Below are 19445 nucleotides of genomic sequence, written 5' to 3' on the forward strand. Positions count from 1 at the left end.
GGCATACAGTACAGGCCAGGGGCATCGCGCACCGTGTCGCTCCAGACGCTAAATGAGGCCCCAGGTAAGGAGGTACGTAATTTACGCATCACGCGCTTGTTGGGGCGGTGTTTGAGACTCGAGCTTCTGCACTTCCGATTGGCCAGCGGCACTGTCCATCCTGACCACTGCAGCGCCTGGACAGTGCCCTAAGACATGCCGCACAGTATGAAGGCCTGTCGAGGAGCTTGGACAACACTGGCACTGAATGCCCGGGTTATTGGAGACGACAGTCCTTTGGTGGGATCAAATCACAAAAGGTGTCATGCCTATTGAGCGAGCTGGTCGCCGTCCATTCTCTCGTTTGTTTCCCGTCGCGATCAATTGATTCAGTCCCGTCCTCAGCTCCCTATTGTGTAGCTGGAGCATTCGAGCCGCTACGGGGGAATCGGATTTAGTGCCAGTCCTTAGCGAACAACTCGCCCCTACGGCCCCTACAGCCCCTACAGGCTACAGCCCAGCCCCTACAGCCGGGTCGTTGGACAGGTACCCGGCAGTACTCCCCAGCAGCAGTGATCGCCTGAGCGCCGGCTAGGCACAGGTACAGCCGTACAGGCAGGTTCAGGTTCCACGTCTCGACTCTTCAGCAACAGCAACTCCCCCGCGTCAACGCCTCTCTGACGGCTAAACCTCCAAGCTGCTTGTTGTTAGCTCCTCTGATCTGATCTGAGCGTGCTGCCAGCATCCAGCCCGCCGCTGACGCTCTCTACCTCTGCCTCTCGACCTCTCTTTCATCTCTATCTCGCGATCTCTCTCGGGCGACAGGCGGATCAAAGGCCAAAGACCAGCCCATCGCCTTCTCGACGTCGACTCTGCGCGACCAGACGACAATTGGCCACCCTGAAGCCGCCCCCAACACCCTCCGGCCCAGTCCAATCCAATCCAATCCTGCTACTCTACTCTGGGCGGACTGCCATCCATCGCACCGGATCGACCCCTGCCCTCTTGCTGTCTCCGACCAGCTCCCTGAGACCCGCGTTCCTGCGTCCAAACGAGCCCTCTCTGTCCCTCCCAGGTCGAAGCCGCCTCCTACACAGACGTCGACGCAATCAGGTCATCGCCTCTGCCATCGCCTCTGCAAACACGCGCCTTCGTGGCCCGACGACGCCGTTTACCCCCGGCATAGCTGGCGTTGCCCCCCTTCGCCTAGGCTCGCCTCACCTCCGCTCCGCATCCCGACTGTGTGTTGCCTTGCTACCCCACTGCGGCTACGGAGTTGGCTGGACGGCTTCCGGTCTTCGATATAGTTATTCCTGAGCAGCGTTGCAAGCCAAGATGAAGCGATTCAGCCAGAGAGTAGTGAGTCCCCCCTCCCTTGATACCCGTTGCGCGCTCTAGGTGCTGTCCGTCGGCGTCGCTCCCCTTTGTCCAGCTAGCTGGCAGCCGCTGATGCCAAGTCGTCCAACTAGCTCTCTCGAGGCAAAGATGCCACAAAGTCCTCCAAGAAGAATAAGGATTCCAAGGATGGAACTTCGTCTCCCTCGTCTCGAGACTCCAACCAGTCCCCGGTACTGACCCCATCGTCCTCGACATCGACCCTCAACGACTTACGCAACAAGCCGCTGCCGCAGAATGCTGGCCATGGAGGCGATCACGGTGCTGGCCAGCCATCTGGCCTTTCTGGTGCTTCTCAACCAGGCCTCGCTGACCGCTTTGGTCCCATGGGCGGCGCTGCCAACCCCAACGGTGCCAATGCGGGTGGCAGAGGACCTCCAACTGTTGTCATCAGCCCGACCCCAGGTGTAAGTTTCGCTCAAGCTCGCGAGCCGCTCACGACTTTTGACGCTGATTGTTCTTCTCCCCCCTTCTAGCACATCCCTCCTCCTGGAGCTACCGAGACGATGCCCCATGAACTAGCCCCCCCGAAACCGGGCCAGAAGTCTCTCATGATCAATCGCATGGATAACCGAGATGCTATCCCAGAAGGCTTGCGGACACCAAAGCGACAGCACTCATCGCGATTTGACATTTCCGCCCATCGCGAGCTGGAGAAGCTTCCCGGCTTCCACGAAGTACCGCCTAACAGGCGCCAGGAGCTGTTCATGCAAAAGATCGATCAGTGCAATGTCATCTTTGACTTTAACGACGCTAGTGGTGACATGAAAGCCAAGGAGATCAAGCGACTAGCTCTTCACGAACTACTGGATTACGTTGCCAACAACAGGCAGGTCATCACCGAGCCCATGTATCCCAGAGTCGTTGAGATGTTCAGCAAGAACCTTTTCAGACCAATCCCGCCCCCATTGAACCCCCAGGGCGAGGCTTTCGATCCGGAGGAGGACGAGCCCGTTCTGGAGGTTGCTTGGCCGCACATCCAGGTCGTTTACGAGTTCTTTTTACGTTTTATCGAAAGCCAGGACTTCAACACCAACATTGCCAAGGCCCACATTGACCACAGCTTTGTGCTCCAGCTGCTGGATCTCTTTGACTCTGAGGACCCCCGAGAGCGAGACTTCTTGAAGACGACCCTGCATCGCATCTACGGCAAGTTCCTCAACCTTCGATCGTTTATTCGACGATCAATCAACAACGTCTTCTTCCAGTTCACCTACGAAACCGAGAGATTCAACGGCATTGCCGAGCTCCTAGAGATTTTGGGCTCCATTATTAACGGATTCGCCCTGCCTCTGAAGGAGGAGCACAAAATCTTCTTAACCCGCGTCTTGCTCCCCCTGCACAAGCCCAAGAGCTTGAGCATGTACCACCCTCAACTCGCTTATTGTATTGTTCAGTTTCTGGAGAAAGACGCATCTCTCACCGAAGATGTAAGGAGGCCCTCTTCACCAATCTTACCAAGTATGTTGCTAGTATACTAACAAAAGGCTCCACATAGGTCGTTCTTGGGCTGCTACGCTACTGGCCAAAGGTTAACAGCACAAAGGAGGTAATGTTCTTGAATGAGGTTGAAGACATCTTCGAAGTGATGGATCCGGCCGAATTCGCCAAGGTCCAAGAGCCTCTGTTCCACCAGCTTGCCAAGTCAGTGGCCAGCCCTCATTTCCAAGTCGCCGAGCGTGCGTTGTACTTCTGGAACAACGAATACTTCTGCAACCTTGTAAGCGACAATGTGGAAATCATTCTTCCCATCATGTTTGCTCCTCTCTACGAAAACTCTAAGGGTCACTGGAATAGGTATGTTGACGACGCTTCTTGGGTTGGGAAATTTGGCACCGTATGAACTAACGCGTGAGCAGAACAATCCACGGCATGGTTTACAATGCTATGAAGCTTTTCATGGAGATCAACCCCCAACTCTTCGACGATTGCTCCCACGACTACACGGAGCAGCAGAACAGTGCAGCAGCTCGAGAAGCGCTGCGGGAGCGGAAGTGGGCCGCTTTGTCTCAGCAGGCTGACGAGCGGAGAGCATCACTGGGCCTGGGCCACGCTGAGGCGCCTGGCAGGGCTCAGGGAGGTAACCTCCCACGAGTCGATGAGGTCGATCCCGCTGCTGAAGACAACCAAAAACGCCTTGATTCGCTCAAGCTTCAAGATGCCACCGGTCGCCAAAACGCTCACGAGCGACAAAGCTCCGTAGGGTCCAACCGAAGTAGATAGTCTCGGTTTGACGAACGAGCCTTTCCTCCCTACAGGTTGACGACCAATTGCTTCGCTTCGTCTTCTTGATTCTGCCCGTCCAATGGCCCTCCTTTCCCGCTAATTTCTTGGCAGCCGAGAGTCTTGCAATATAGACTCAGTGGAAGTACTGTTCTTGTAGGTGCCGGGGGATCATGAGCTGCCCAGTAGTATTCAGGGAGGGATTTTTTTTTGGATGGCAGATCAAAATTTCGGGGCTCGGGCTATAAGGGGACTGACTGCTTGAATGGGGCTGCGAAGGGGCTTGGTGACTCAAGTAATGTTGATGATTCTTCTCTTTTTTTTTTCGTCCTTTTCTCATGTTCATCTGCATAGGCAGACTTGCAAAACACCGATATTGAGCAGGATTCATGTACGACGGGGGGTCGATCCAATAATCATTATTTTTTTTTACTCCTTTTTTTGTCCTTTTTTATTTTATCCCTTTATTGCTTTTCTGCAGGGGATGCCAAAAACGCAGAATGAGGAGTGTTGCAATGTTGCCCCTGAACATGGAAGCAGAGAAGGAGAAAAAAAGAGTGTTTAGGCTATAGATTGCCAGGCATTGTTGGAGCTGAAGTGGGAGAGAAGGCTGAAGCTAAAATGAGAAAGGAGGGCATTTTTGTTGGTAGAATAGCGGTTGTATGTTTTTTTTTCCATGTTCAGGAGGGAGAGCTTGGGGGTTTCTTTTGTTTTACTCCTTCTTCTCTCTCTTGCTGATGGGGGGTTGGTGTGAGTTGGGTTTTGGTTGGTAGTTGTGGGGGACATTGTGTGTGCTTTTGTGTGTACTTGACTCGAATAGACTATTTGCTTTGTTCTTTTTCATGTATTGTATTTGAACTGTGTATTTTTCTAGACTGTTGACGTAAACAGTGGTGTGTTCTCACTTAAGGTATCTATCAAGTGTCTGTCCTTAAGTAGCATCGTCATGATAGCTTCTATTAGATTTAATTGAAAGGGTAAATATCTAGCAATACACAATACACTATTCGTGAGGCCTACGAGCCATGTTCATCACGTAAATCTGAGTCTAAGAAAGAAAATCGTTACAAAAACCCGAGACAAGCCCTCTTGTCATTACATTGACCGAAACGCCCTGCATTATAAATTGGTATTTTTAAAAGACGACGAGCAGTTAATACTGCCCTCGATAGCCGCCACGGCCGTAGCCACCTCTTCCACGACCCCTATACCCGCCGTTTCCGCGTCCATAATGGTTGTTATGCAGAGGCGGTTGAGGTGGCTGCGGCGGCTGGGGTACAGATCCCGTGGGGAACTGGTTCATATTCATGAGGTGAGCCACCACATTGGGGGGAGGAGGAGGAGGCACCCAACCGTCTTGGGGAGCACTGAACGGCAGAGGAGGTACCGTACCAGGGGTCCATGACTGCGGAAATCCGCTCAGGGGAGGAGGGGGTGGTGGAATCGGGAATGGGAATCCCATAGAGTTAGGAGGAGGAGGAGGAAATGGCATATGTGGCACAGAGGCAGGCTGAGGAGGTTGAGGAGGCCGATCATCATACGAGCGAAACCTCGAGTCAGGTCGCTCGTTGTTGCCGTACCTGGCACCTGGGCTTCGACTTCGGCCGTCTTGGTCGCGGCTCTGATCACGACTGTGACCACGGGGGCGACTAGGGCTGCGGCTCCGGCTGTAGCTACGACTGCGGCTGCGGCTATGGCTATACGACCGTCCTCGTTGTCGGCTGCGACTCCTGGAACGCGACGAAAGCCTGGGGCGTTTGAACGAAGGCGGAGAGGAGCTTCGGGATCGGTCCTGGGAAAGGCTTCTTGATCTTGATCGTGGTCGCGACTTGGATGCAGATCGCGAACGCTCTGTGGAAGCTTTCTTTGACTTATTCAGCCTCTCCCTCATACGCTCACAGAATTGGCGAGACCAGCCATAGTAGCTCTCTCCTCCAATAACCTCGCCTGTGATCTCGTCGATGATGATGCGCTCGCCCATTTCGCTATATCCCGTGCTGGGGTCGTCACCCGGATCGCTATCCTTGGAGTAAATGTAATCTGCATCTTTGAGCAGCGTCTTCACAGCATCCACAACTCGCTTCTCAGCAGGCCCAGCTGCCAACTGAATGGGACGGACTTGATCGGGGATCATAGGCCTAGAAGAGTTTGGGGTGATGTGAGGTAACCATGTTCCAGCAGGCAGATCATACCAGGGGACAGAAGCATCTCCATGGAAGGAGGGCAGAATGTATGGCGCATCCTTTGCGAGCTTCAGTGAGCTCTCCGAGAGTTCGAGGTTTACTGCAGTTATCTCGGCAGAGCCATTGGACAAAGCTGTGCGAAGCTGGGTAACCACTTCGGGGGAGAAATACGCCTTATCCTCCCATAGCTTGATCAGCTCACTCAGCTTAGACTTGTGCTTGGGGCAGTTGTCGAAAGCTGCCGCATTCCCAATCATTGCTGGTAGGACTCCAGCCCACGCCTCTCCAAGCTTTCGGTTGCTCTGGCGCACGACTTCGTGGAAAAGGACGTCATTGGCAATATACAGGAGATGCAGCCTCCGTCTCTTGGTGCTGGGGCGCTTCCCGTCATTCTCTACAGCCAAATTCTTGGACAAGACGGCCCAGAACTTGCCCAAGGCTGTGCAGCGCGCGGAGGAAGGCACAATGTTCTCGACTATCCAAGCCTTACATTTCTAACCCAGGGGAGTTTAGTGATCTGTGCGCGGACGGGACAAAATGCTTGCGAGCAATGTGTCAAACCTGAACGTTCTGGCGGGAGCACTGGACGATGGCGTTGTCTAGCAGCGAGAAGAAGTCGTCGACCGCGGCGCGGTTCAGCGAGACGGGATCGGCGCGAAAGAGAGTCGCTGACAGCGTCGCCTTGGTGATGGCCAGCTCTGGAGAAGCCATGGCGGGCGAAAAGGCGGCCCAGACGAGGGTGCAAGAATGCCGTTGATTTTCCCAGAGCTCAGATATAAAAAAGGTTAACGAGGGAGCTTGAAGTTGCTCGAGGCTGGAAGTTTGTCGCAGATGCCGGGAAAACCACGGAGGTACCTTGTAGCTTGCGAGAGCTTGTTCCGAAGCTCGCGAAAGCTTTGGGTCGATGATATGAGCTTGTATGGAATGCAAGAAGCACGGTGAACGTTGACGGGATAATTGGAAAGATGTGATTATGATCCATATTGTTACTGTAAAAGCAAAATAAATTTGCAGAATCCAAGACTATCACACACAGGGAAGTTGAAGAGGTACCAACAGAGAAAAAATCTCACTCGGGATAAAGGATGATAGACAAACAGCTGCACCCTGGTTCTAGAGGCCTGCCGCGTGGTTTGTCCCGTCACATGCTAATTGCACTTACAACTTTCTTTGTCAATTGCCAACATTCTTTGTTTCATTGAGCCGGGCTTGGAGAATGGATATGCGTCAGTGCGCGGCGCGAATACTATATACAACCCTGCTAATAAGGGCATTATTTTACACCATGGAAGTTAATATACAAGCCCAGCATGGATGCCCAGCATAAACCCCAATCAAACGAGGCTCCTCTTTTCTTCTTTGTTCTTCGTCTCTTTAGCTGAATCTGTCCCCTTTACGAGCTCGATACGGCGTATCGCTCTCGTATTTGCTTTTCTCGGCTACACGCTCAGACTCTGTCGCTGGCGCATGCCTCGTGGCCGCGGGATCGTTGCTGGCTTCCTGGCTCGGCGAACCGGCATTGTCAGTCCTTGCAGGGCCACCGTTGCTCGTTACAGCACTGCCAGAGGCCACAGCCGCTTCATATTCCAGGGCCTTGTTGGCCGCTATTTTCTTGTGGTGCGCCTCGAGTTTGGCTTGGCGATCAGCCCGGATTTGCTGTTTGGCGAAATAGTATGCACCGCCACCGGCTGCCCATGACATATCAGCTGAGGGATTCAGCAAAAGGAGAACAGTGTAAGTGTATCTGCCTACCGACGCAAAGGGAGCCCCATCCAAGCCTGCGCAGAACAACATGGCATGTCTGGTTAGCAAATGGCTGTGTTCGTGAGCAGTGACATGTAGGACAGGCGGGCTAGTACCAGAAAGATTTAACCTGAACAACGAGAGTAAGCAAAAAGCTGTCTGATCCCAGTGCTAGAGCCAAAGCGAGAGGCACCTACAGTGTTCATCGTGGTGGTCGGTACAATACAAATTCTAGGAATGCGGTGATTTCAGGAGCTTGTCAAATATCGCAGCGGTGGAGTCGGTAAGATGGAAGTTCCGAGTTGATGTGCTAGGACAAAGCCAAGTCGTCGGATCAAAAAGCTTAGCAGGCGGCGATGCACCGGTACTGTAAGTGCAATTGGCCAAGAACCGCTGCGCACTGGCTGCCACTGGCTTTCAGCGACAATTTTAGCGCTCAGACACCCGTGGTGGATCGCTGGCTCACACTGTGCAGGGACATCCTTACCGAGATCTAATTTACAGTGCTAATTAATGGGCCCAGCCTTTTTCTGGATATGACATAGATCATCCGCACCATCTAAAGACACGCAAGCACCTCGACAAACTTGGAAGCTTTTTCCCACGACAGTTGAAGGAGATCCCCCCTTTCTTTGTTTCGTTCCCTTTGAAGTCAGTCGGTTGATGCTTCACCTGTTTCGCTAGCTATCCGGCCGTGCCATAATGCTCTAGAGCCTCCAGCGCTCATACCGTCCGAACACTCGAATTCCGGCTCGTCACCGCGATCCTCTGCTCTGCCCCTCGATAATCCTCCCCCCTTAAGGCCGCACGATTTCCACCTATCACGAGGACCCTACACGTTTTTCTTCTGCTTATTCTCCAACTGCCTGTCCGTGTGCTCTACGACACACTTGCCCCATCTCTTGGTGCGCGTATGATCTTGTAGGAGACCAAGCCGTGGGTGTAATGGGTAGTCTTGCCCAGGACCCCACCGACCAGAAATCATGTCTTCCCCTAGTATAGAACAGACAGAAGGCAGCGGGCCTGATGGCACTTCCATTGTGAGTTATCTCAGCATCAAGTATTAGCCAAGATATTAACCGTCTGTTCTTCCTTCCAGAGGCCTGTCTCCTCCCTCCTCGCCCGGTTCGAGAATATGAACAAAGCCGGCCCGTCGCAACCTCAATCCCAGCCCGCTTCCGCCTCTGCTCCGGCCCCTCAATCGCGAAACGTCTCGCCGGGGCCAAAGCCGGATAGGTTAAGAAACCTCAAGGCATCTCAAGACGCGACGCCTACGCCTATTTCCCCAATTACTCCCGCCAAACCATCGATCCTGAAGGACCGAGCCTTTGTAACGGCCTCCCCTGCAAACCGAGATAGAGGGGCACCGATCCCACCGCCTCCCCTCTCTACACGGCCACCGCCTGTCGCGACAAAACCGCCAGTGCCCATTCACCCGCCTGCAGTTACAGTTCAGCCTCCTCTGTCACCCCCCAAAGGAGGCGCGCTGAATATTGCTCCGGGGGAGCAGTCACCATTCCTAGATCCGGTCACCATATCCTCCGCCACGTCGAGCCGATCCCCAACGCCCCTCAGAATACCAAGTCGACCGCTTACTCCTACCGGCAATGGTGGTATCAGCGGTACCGCAACGCCGCGATCGCCAAAGCAAGGGATTTCGAAAGCTCCATCACCACCGCCTCCTAGACGATCGGCTGAGCTAAAGCGAGAAAAGGAATGGAAACCTGCGCCGCCGCCACCCCCTGCCTCACGATCAGAGAGAACATTGATGAGAGCAGCTACGGGTGTTGAGACGAGAGGGAGGCCGGCTACGAAACGACCTAGTCGATCCCAGGAATCCTCTCCTGTTGGCGAGGCGAGAATCCCCGAAAAGGTGGAAGAAAACCCCCCAGAGTTGCCCGCGCGACCAAAGCTACCGCAGCAGAACGATGCACCGAGCAGGACAAAGCAGATTGCAGGAGCATTTGAACAGCCAACCCAGCCAACCCAGCCAACAATTCGCCCTTCCTTATCTGTGCGGAGGCCAGCACGCGAAGGAGAGCCTAATGGTCTTGCCAGGGGCCCCATCACTCCTCAGATAACGGGCAGCGCTCGCCCTGCTTTGCCAGCACGACCTCAAACCACAGACATCCCTCCACAGCCAGTAGCGAACAATGGAATGAAGCCACCTCCTAAACCGCCGCGGCCGTCTGGGCCAAACAATGCGCCAGTTGCTACAGCTTCTGTTCCTGTACCACAGCCTCCAGCTCCTAATGCGAATCGAGTCGTCTCCAATCCGAGTGCCCAACAACTATCACTAAAGGCGCATGGGCGGTCCATGACAATGATGGAATTAGGGGCGGCCGATCATCTTGCTTCGGATGCTCGCGCCTCTCCGGCGCCCGCTGTAACTGCCGCAGTAAAACACTTTCCGATGCCTGTTGCAAATGAAGGGGCGGTTGGAGGAGTTGTGCCAAAATCCGATCCTCCAGCTCAAATCACAGCATACCCCGACAGCTCGAGTACCAACCGCCGACCTCCATTTATCAAGAAGGGTTGTTACGAGATCCAGCCAAAGTATGACCCTCGTATTTTCGACGTCTGTGGCCAGTATGTCTGTACTACCGGCCCCTTGACTCGTGTTTGGAGTCTGCTAGATGGAGAGCAGATTGTCAGCCTGGCGCACACGGAGGGTGTCAAGGCCACTGCTGTGTCATTCAAGCCCAGTGCAGACCCTGACCAAGAAGGTTCCAAAGTGTGGATTGGCACTAATCTGGGAGAGATTATGGAGGTTGAGATTCCGACACAACGCATACTGATTTGCAAAGCGGGCATTCATGGAAAATCAGAAGTCACCAAGATATATCGACACTTGAATGAGATGTGGACTGTGGATGAAGGCGGCAATTTCCACGTCTGGGGCCCAGACAGCGATGGAGAACCAAACTTGAACAACCACCCGCACCAAACTTACAAGGTGCCTAAAGGCGAAACTTTCTCGATGGTGGTTGGGGATGAGCTCTGGCAAGCGACTGGAAAGCAGCTGCGGATATTTGCTCCCACTCGAGATAACCGCACTCCATTCCAGGTCCTGGCAAGGCCAATCACAGTGGAGGGTGCTGGAGATATTACTTCCGGAACGCTGATGAAGGGTTTCCCTGGCAAAGTCTTTTTGGGACACGTTGACGGGAAAATCAGCATCTTCTCTACATCCGACTATTCTTGCAAAACGATTGTCAATATCAGCACGTGGAAAATCAATACGCTGGCTGGAGTTGGCCAGTACATGTGGGCAGGATACAACACTGGCAAGGTGTGCGTCTACGACGTTGCTCAGACGCCGTGGGTCGTATTGAAGGAATGGCAGGCGCATGACAATACCGTTTTGAAGTTGAAGGTGGATTTCGCCAGCGCATATCAGTTGGATCAGCTGCAGGTCGTTTCACTGGGTGCAGATAGTCGGATCAAAGTGTGGGACGGTATGCTGCAGGATGACTGGCTTGAAGACGAAATGAAGTCCAAGGACACGACATATTGCGATTTTGACGAGATAAAAGCGCTGATATTTACGTGGAATGCTGGAGCTTCCACCCCTCATAGTCTCCGGTACTCTGATGGCGATGCCACTTTTTTCCAGGACCTTTTGCAATCTAGCGGCTCTCCTGACATTTTGGTCTTTGGGTTCCAAGAGCTCGTAGACTTGGAGGACAAGAAAGCGACAGCAAAGCGGCTTCTCAAGTCAAAGAAGAAGGAGGGGACGGACCAGGAACGAATGAGCCATCAGTACCGAGACTGGCGCGACTTTCTACTCAAAACGTTGGACGATTACATGCCGGCAGATCACCTATACCACCTTCTCCACACTGCACCCATGGTGGGACTGTTTACCTGTGTCTTTGTCAAGTCATCGTTGAGAGACAGGATTACGCATCTAAGCGGCGCCGAAGTAAAGCGAGGTATGGGAGGGTTGCATGGAAACAAGGGCGCAGTTGCGGTTCGTTTCCAGGTGGACGACACATCTCTGTGTTTTATCAATTGTCACTTGGCCGCTGGCCAGACACAGGCCAGCTCACGCCACAACGATGCGGCGGCAATACTCGAGGCCAACCTATTCCCCGTGGAAAGAGACACTGAGATTCGAATCGATACTTTCAGCGGCGGTGGAGATGGCTCCATGGTTCTTGACCACGAGCTTTGCATTCTCAACGGTGACCTCAACTACCGTATCGATACCATGTCGCGAGATACCGTTGTCAAGGCTGTAGAGCAAAACAATCTAGCCAAGCTTCTTGAGCGTGACCAGTTGCTTGTTGCGCGCCGCCGGAATCCAGCTCTACGGCTACGAGCATTCGAAGAACTCCCAATCACGTTTGCACCAACATACAAGTACGATGTAGGAACCGACACGTATGATACCAGCGAGAAGCGGAGAAGCCCCGCGTGGTGTGACCGTCTCTTATTCCGTGGACGCGGCAGAGTACAGCAACTAGACTATAGACGGCATGAAGTGAGAGTGAGCGATCACCGGCCTGTCACCGGAGATTTCCGACTTTGGGTAAAGAAGATTAGACCAAAAGAGCGGGCGGCTGCGTGGATGCAATGCCAGCAGGGATTTGAAGACGTGCGGCAGAAGGAGTTGGCAGAGGATAAGTAAGTGGTCATCAGCACACTTCCAAAAATAACACTCACGCAGCTTTACTGACTCGAGATACATTAGACTGCATTATCTTACACAAGTCTGTGGCTACGACGCGGCGACAAGCCAGAAGTTAATTCTAGAAAGAGCATCACGAAAACCACACAGGAGTCCTAGCAGAAGCAGGGCAGGGTACTAATTAGGATTCCCCTTTTCATCTATGTAATGTATCGTATGTCGGAGGGAAGCACATACGGCGGCGCTGGGCAGGTTTTAGTGGTATAAAAGAGACTGGCATTTGGCACACCCAAGACGGAGGCGCTTGAAACGATACGAAAGGGAAAGGAATTGCGGCAAGAGAACGGGGTCCAAGTTTTCTTTTTGGTTCAAAGGCGCAGAAAAAACAGCGAGATTCCGATGAAGGTTATGAAATTTTTATAGAAAGTCTGCATAATTTCTAGCGACTAGAGCGTTCCGGAAGGACAGAACAGACAATACGGGTGGATTGAAGGATCTAGTTGGAGTTTCCAAGTTTGAGGACACGGTGTAGAGGTAGAACGAGGGTTTTTGTTTTGATTGATCTCATAAATAATAAATAAACAAGAGCAAATCATGGGTTTTTCTTGATATGGCTCTGTTGAGTTCTAGGAGCGGAGTGCTTGTATTTGGTAATACATCGGAGAAATAATTGAATGCTTGGCTTTTGGGATTCATACTTGTATGACCTCGGAAGATTTTGAGTCGTTGATTGAGGGATGGATATTGTCAAGGCAGATATCAGATATGAATGACCATTGGAGTCTTGGAGAGGACTCTGCCTCGCAGGGTAACACAGCTGTACAGTAGGGAGGGCGAGGGTAAGATTCAAGGTTGGGTGATGTAGATGAGTGAGACGAATATTCCGATCAATCACGTCGTACGAATGACTCTGTAGGGATGCCATACGAAAAACTACTCATAATGATAAATCGGGTCTTGAATACAATTCAAGGACTAGGTAAGAGAAAACAATGATAGTGAGTTATGATGTGAATAGATGTGTGAAAATACGTGATTATGAATACTGATGATGTTCAGGTGTACAGTCAGCAAACCAGCAGAAACGAATACGAAAAAGAAGGCAAGTCAAAAGGCGTGAGTGGCGTGGCCCGGAAGCGGTGCACGCCGAGACATTCGGAGCATGCAGGGGGGATTCAAACAAAGAAAGAAAGGTCGGAAAAAGGAAAAGAGAGAGACCACAGACGGCAATCTTATTCAGTGGAAATTAATAGCCGGGGCGGTCGGGATTCCGGGGGCCAAGGCTTCAGGGCCAGATTTTTAGCATCAGCTAGTTCGCGATAAATAATTCTTGGGGTGAATCGTTCCCCTTTCCCTTCGAGCATTTTCAATTGTTGTTCTGATCTCACATTTCCAATTATTGAATTGGTGAAGAGAAGAGAAGACATATAGCACTCATCTTTGCTTTACTTCTTGTGTGTGTGAAGAAGGGACGAGCAATCCTTCTCGGGAGCAGGTCACTAAAAAAGGGGGCGTCAGCGTGTGTCTGTGATTGGCGATAAGCATTTCATTCATCAGCCTTTCATCTCAGTCAAACTTCCTTTCACCGACTTGCAGCTGTTGTACGCAAGCAAACCGTTTTCTTTGCAACACACCAACACGATATTCATCATCTGTCACACAAAACAAAAAACACAATGGCTGCAGCAACCTCAGAGGCGCCTCTGAAGACGCCCATCGCGGCGCCCACGCCAGACAGCAAGCCGGTGCCTCGGCCGGAACTCACGCCGGAGCAGCAGACCAAGTACGAGGCGCTGCTGGAAAAGGCCAAGGCGTTCACAGAGATCAAGTGCGACAAGGAAAAGGACAAGTCGGGCCCTCTGACGGACCGCGAGCTCGCCTGGCTGACGCGGGACTGCCTGCTGCGTTACCTGCGGGCGACCAAATGGTCCGTCGACGACGCGGCCAAGCGGTTGCTATCGACGATGGCGTGGAGGCGCGAGTATGGCATTGATGAGTTCACGCCGGATTATATCTCGCCTGAGCAGGAGACGGGCAAGCAGATCATCATGGGCTTCGATCGCCAGGGAAGGCCGTGTCAGTATCTCAACCCGGGCCGGCAGAACACGGACAGCAGCCCGAGGCAGATTCACCACCTGTTTTACATGGTGGAGAGGGTTGTGGACATGATGCCTCCCGGCGTCGAGATGCTGAGCTTGATGATCAACTTCAAGCCCAGCAAACAGAGGCAGAACACTAGTGTGCCCGTGTCAACAGCCAGAGAGGTGTTGCACATTCTGCAGAACCACTACCCCGAGAGGCTAGGCAAGGCACTCATCATCAATGGTAAGTTTTGTGCGCCCACTCTTCTCACCTCACCTCTTCTCCATCGGTTTTGAACCGAGTTTACCTTGGCGTAAATCGAAATACGAGAATGACAAAAGACATCCAACTAACACGACTTCTTGTTCGACAGTACCTTGGCTGGTTCAGGGATTCTTCAAAATCATCACCCCCTTCATTGACCCTGTGACACGGGAAAAATTAAAGTTCAACGAGGACATGAAGCAGTACGTCCCGGCGGAGCAGCTGTGGAGCTCCGATTGGAACGGCGACCTGGACTTTGAGTATGATCATGAGACGTACTGGCCGGCCCTCAACGACCTCTGCAAGCAGAAGCGAGAGCAGAAACTGACGCGATGGGTGGCTGCCGGAAAAGCCATCGGCGAATCAGAGGAGTATCTCACAGGCGGCACAGATTTGAGCGTCACGGGATTCAAGTACACGGCCAACGACAAGGAGGTTTCGGAGAAGGAGCAGCAAGTAGACGCTGAGACAAGCGTGCTGGCGGAGAAGCTAGCAGGGGCCAATCTCGAGGAGGAGACGGTAGAGGCTCAGGCATAAACGAACCAGAGAGAGTTCTTGACTTTGTTTTATTTTCGGTGAGACCAGCAACGAGTATTGGTTGGGAGGAATAGATTAATTCGGTTAGACGAGGAGATGTCGGTTAGCCATGACCTGCTGCATTAATTTGTTGTCACCGTCTGTTGAAGACGAAGACTTGCTGTTGGCAGCTAGCTCCTGGGCCTATCATACATTAGTAGCAGCAGTATTACGGAGGACACATGACTGCATATAATAGATGGATACAGCAATGAGACTATATTCCGTGTTATAGGGCACATACACACAAGCAATTGGGCATGATTCGTTCATTAGCCAAGGCGGTCTGGAGGTGGCTGGGGGTCAGAATTAGGGCCAACAAGCAAAGCGATGCCCCAGCCCAGTAGATGAGGATTTGGACGCTGCATACCGACTTACATACGTGCATGCTCTAGCACCCAGCACTAGCTACGCACCCAGAGTGTCGACAAGGCCGGGATATGATGCGTGCGAGATGCCATTGGTACCAGGTATTGTCATGTGTCAAGTAGGACCTTTGAGCCAGCCCGATGTAAGTTGATTCGCCGAACCGACTTCCCGGATCTCCCACGGCTGTACATTACTCATACACGTGTGCGAGATATGTCTTGTTGGCCGATGTGAACAGTCCGCTTGACAAAAAACATATAAATAGTAGGCAACGACCCAACAGATAGAGTCAGCATTATTGCACACACCCGGTTCCATACTCGTGCTCGCTGGGCGGGGATCCGCACCTGAGCCGCACAGCTTAGGCACAATCAATATGTATGTTGTATGTACGCCTGTGTTGGGTTCAGCTCACTGCTAAACGACGAAGCCAGAACCTTCAAATCAAGAGACGCCGCATTGCACACGCGCGGCGTTACAACCCAACCCGATAGTGATACGTATCAGTCGCACGAAAACGGTTGGATTCAGTGCCAGCTTTTCGCAATCACGACCTGACTGAGCATTGTTGCACGGGCTGCAGCGAGTCTCGTGCTGCGTTGGGCGATACCGAACCAAGCACAGCTGCCGCTTACATTGGGTGAGCAGGCAAGCAGGCATGACTCTGACTAAAAGTTGCAGTAAAGACGCCGTCTTTGATTGAGAGCCGCATCTGCTATGATAATTGTTTCGAGTAGCGCTGACATTGATTTTGCTGCAAGAGCGACCAGACCCAACATGTGAATCGTACTTGGGCAGGTCGTGAAAACCCCTGGCCCCCTAACCGCTTGGGCCACTATCCGCTGTTGGTTCGAGCAAAGGGACTAATAAAGGATCCCGCGCTGAAGATTTGGCCTCTAGTACTGCGTAGTGAACTTTTGGTTCAGGCAGGATTCGACTAAAGAAGAGGCAATGATGACGACGTGCGGGACTACGGTCCCGTAGCGCCTCGCGTCTGTTGAGGCGGCTATGCACCCACTCGGACGTACCTAGACGAACCGCCGCTATGTCGCATAATATAAGGCCCGTATGCGTAGGGCTTATTTGAGTCTTTGGAGGCCTAGTTGCAATATGCCTTTCCAAGCCGGGGTCTCATACACACCCACTCCCCATCTCAGCTGTCGTTCTTAGATCGCTTATACTCTATTCGCCACCAACAGGCAGAATGTTGACGTAGGCGAACGCTGTGAACCCTTCATCTATTGATCTTTGATTCTTTTCTCTGGTCTCAAATAAGTCAAACAGAAAGGGGAGAAAGAACGAAACGGCCCCCAACGTCAGGTCAGGCATTGATGGATATGCATGGCAGAGCCGCCGTCGTATTTGGTCCCAACAGTGACGCCCATCGGTGGGCGTCTAATACGGGATGATGCGATCAGATATATCATGCGTCCGATCTAAAATTCCTGCGTGGCGTTGGGCCCGAAAGCTGCCCTACTGTACATGAATCGTAGGTCGAGCGGCGGCATAGTTGTAGCCGCTTCTCTGTTACCAACTGCATTGAATAGTTGCCCGCCATGTATCTCTTTTTGAAGTTGGCCAGGCCCAAGTACTATTGTTAGTGTACCAAGGAACAGCAGCTGTGCCATCCTTAAATAGCTCCGCTACCCTTGGCTTCAGCTGCCGTGAGCATCTCATCATCACGGTGATTTTGTGACTCCTCCTCCTCCCGTATGACACATAACGACGCGTATTGGGGCGCGGTGAATCTGAAAGAAATTTGCCGCTACGGAGCTTTCCTTTCCTTTGTTCTCATCTAGCGTGCCTTTCGTTTGTCGTTGCAGACACAGCACCTAGTTAAATAGTCAGCGTCTCGCTGTCCGTTGAACATCAGTCTCTCTTTCACATTGGTTCACACTGACTATGACGTTTGTATCCATTGTCAACTCATTTGGTAGGATGAGTCTGCCACCCATCTTTGGCACTCCCACCGCCAATGTATCAGCATTTAATGCATCATCTTTCCCTACTACCATCAGACCAGAAGATGGAGCGGGCGAGAGCAGCAGTCCGAACATTCCATTCTCTGCCGGTGGCATGATGGACACCATTCTCACAACCACTGGTCATGTATCGCCTCTGGCGCAACTCGTCGTCTTCTTTTATAAGCTCCTAGGCACGCAATTTGGCCTGGATCCGTCCATGGTGCTGGCCATTTTGGGATTCATATGGGGCGCATTAAAGATCGGATCGCAGATTCACGATTACACCCAGAGATTTATTGACGATTATCTCATGTGCGCCATGTACATTTCCGAGGATGACCACATATATTTGCATCTGATGAAGTGGTTATCTCACCACCCCAGCATCAGAAACAACCAATACCTCATGGCCCAGACAGTCTGGAAGAGCGCCTGGGAGGAAGAAGAAGAGCTGGAAGATGCCTTGTTCTGGACAGATGGTGGCGAAGTTGGTGGTGGCAATAGGATGTACCTGAATTTCGCCAACCAAGCAGCCAGATCGGTACGTATTTGGGTTCACTCTCCTCTGACTGCTTTGTCTTAGCAAGAATGTAAACTAATTGGAAATGTTTGAATCTTGTCAATAGAGTCCCAGGTTTGTGCCCGCTATGGGTTCGACAGCATTTTGGCACAAGGGGACGTATTTTCGAGTTCACCGAAAAAAGGAATCGTTTGTCAACACTCATTCGTGGGGAGGCCCAATGAAAGACCTAGAAGAGATTAAAGTTTCTTGCTTTGGTCGTTCCATCGGTAAGAAATTAAACCATGTTATTCTTAACTTGCCAGTTTCAAGCCTGTTGACTCTCGCGCAGATCCAATCAAAGAGTTGCTCGCGGACGCCAAAGCTCTTTATTATAATGACACGCGCCAAAAGACGACTATCTATCGTCCCAGAGTTAAGGAGCAACGAAGGGACCATAACATGTGGCAGCAAGTAGCACGACGGCCCGTTAGGCCTATGTCAACAGTTGTGCTCGACTCTGGCGAAAAGCATGATATTCTGGCCGACGTCAACGAATATCTGCACCCCTGGACGCCGCGGTGGTATGCATCTCGTGGTATTCCGTTGAGGCGGGGATATCTTTTCCACGGGCCACCAGGCACCGGAAAGACGAGCTTCTCCTTTGCGCTGGCGGGCGTGTTTGGCATCGACATTTATGTGATTAGCCTGCAGGACGCGGGCGTAAACGAAGAAGATCTAGCGACATTGTTCACCAAACTGCCAAGAAGGTGCATTGTTCTTCTGGAGGACATTGATACCGCAGGGCTAAAGCGAGATCTTAGCTCTGAGAGTGACAACAAGACGGAGGACAAGAAGAGTGAAGAAAAAGGCAAGAGAGACAAGAAAAAGAAGCACAAGAGTACGTCTGATACCAGTGACGGCGAATCGGAGAGCGAGGTTGAAGTGAAGCCAAAGAAGAGAGCTTCCAGAAAGAGGGATGCCGGCAAGAAGAACCCCGTACCTGTGGACGGCATATCTCTGTCTGGTCTCCTCAATGCCATCGATGGCGTTGCATCTCACGAAGGCCGTGTCTTGATTATGACAACCAATAAGCCCGAGGCTCTGGACGAGGCCTTGATTCGTCCCGGTAGAGTCGACGTTCAGGTAAAATTCAGCAATGCTAGTAGCGTTCAAGCTGGAGAATTATTCCATCGGATGTACGAGGCATCCCGTCATAACGAGACAAGCAAGACGGCCATTGCGGAGGGGCAGGCAGACAAGTCGAACGAACAACCAGTGGCGAAAGACGATAACGAAGAGCTGGAGGGAATCACAGCAGAGGAGATGAAGACGATCTCTGAAGAATTTGGACGCCGGATCCCAGAGGGTGTTTTCTCACCCGCCGAAATCCAGGGGTTCCTGCTCAAGCGCAAAAAGGTTCCGCGCCGAGCACTAGATGAAGTATCAGACTGGGTCGAAGCGACGATGCGACAGAAGGAGGCGAATTCCAAAGTCTCAACTGTGCAGTGAGCTTAGCTGAGCGCTTAGAGGGC

At 52.2% G+C, this 19445-nt stretch overlaps 6 protein-coding genes across 6 annotated transcripts; 4 read left to right on the forward strand and 2 right to left on the reverse strand.

Moving 5' to 3' along the window:
- Positions 1 to 1314: 1314 nt before the first annotated feature.
- T069G_00524 (protein phosphatase 2A regulatory B subunit (B56 family) domain-containing protein) lies at positions 1315 to 3597 on the forward strand (the record flags this gene model as incomplete). Its single annotated transcript, XM_056167734.1, has 5 exons — positions 1315 to 1338; positions 1449 to 1781; positions 1851 to 2804; positions 2873 to 3171; positions 3234 to 3597. 5 exons carry the CDS (start codon positions 1315 to 1317, stop codon positions 3595 to 3597), a joined length of 1974 nt encoding a protein of 657 aa, XP_056033050.1.
- Positions 3598 to 4750: 1153 nt separating this feature from the next.
- On the reverse strand, positions 4751 to 6491 carry T069G_00525 (RNA polymerase II-binding domain-containing protein; the record flags this gene model as incomplete). The annotated part of the gene is made up of 3 exons (XM_056167735.1): positions 4751 to 5448; positions 5491 to 6274; positions 6342 to 6491. 3 exons carry the CDS (start codon positions 6489 to 6491, stop codon positions 4751 to 4753), a joined length of 1632 nt encoding a protein of 543 aa, XP_056033051.1.
- A 663-nt stretch (positions 6492 to 7154) lies between these two features.
- Positions 7155 to 7729, reverse strand: T069G_00526 (uncharacterized protein; the record flags this gene model as incomplete). Its single annotated transcript, XM_056167736.1, has 4 exons — positions 7155 to 7468; positions 7533 to 7558; positions 7640 to 7653; positions 7721 to 7729. 4 exons carry the CDS (start codon positions 7727 to 7729, stop codon positions 7155 to 7157), a joined length of 363 nt encoding a protein of 120 aa, XP_056033052.1.
- Positions 7730 to 8506: 777 nt separating this feature from the next.
- T069G_00527 (uncharacterized protein) lies at positions 8507 to 12337 on the forward strand (the record flags this gene model as incomplete). Its single annotated transcript, XM_056167737.1, has 3 exons — positions 8507 to 8563; positions 8623 to 12152; positions 12220 to 12337. The coding sequence occupies 3 exons, from the start codon at positions 8507 to 8509 to the stop codon at positions 12335 to 12337; spliced, it is 3705 nt and encodes a 1234-aa protein (XP_056033053.1).
- A 1495-nt stretch (positions 12338 to 13832) lies between these two features.
- On the forward strand, positions 13833 to 15039 carry T069G_00528 (CRAL/TRIO domain-containing protein; the record flags this gene model as incomplete). The annotated part of the gene is made up of 2 exons (XM_056167738.1): positions 13833 to 14481; positions 14612 to 15039. The coding sequence occupies 2 exons, from the start codon at positions 13833 to 13835 to the stop codon at positions 15037 to 15039; spliced, it is 1077 nt and encodes a 358-aa protein (XP_056033054.1).
- Positions 15040 to 17349: 2310 nt separating this feature from the next.
- Positions 17350 to 19422, forward strand: T069G_00529 (ATPase family associated with various cellular activities (AAA) domain-containing protein; the record flags this gene model as incomplete). The annotated part of the gene is made up of 4 exons (XM_056167739.1): positions 17350 to 17952; positions 18038 to 18200; positions 18263 to 18384; positions 18442 to 19422. The coding sequence occupies 4 exons, from the start codon at positions 17350 to 17352 to the stop codon at positions 19420 to 19422; spliced, it is 1869 nt and encodes a 622-aa protein (XP_056033055.1).
- Positions 19423 to 19445: the final 23 nt, after the last annotated feature.

This window comes from Trichoderma breve, chromosome 1 (assembly GCF_028502605.1).
Source record: "Trichoderma breve strain T069 chromosome 1, whole genome shotgun sequence".
In the NCBI taxonomy this organism is placed as follows: Eukaryota; Fungi; Ascomycota; class Sordariomycetes; order Hypocreales; family Hypocreaceae; genus Trichoderma; species Trichoderma breve.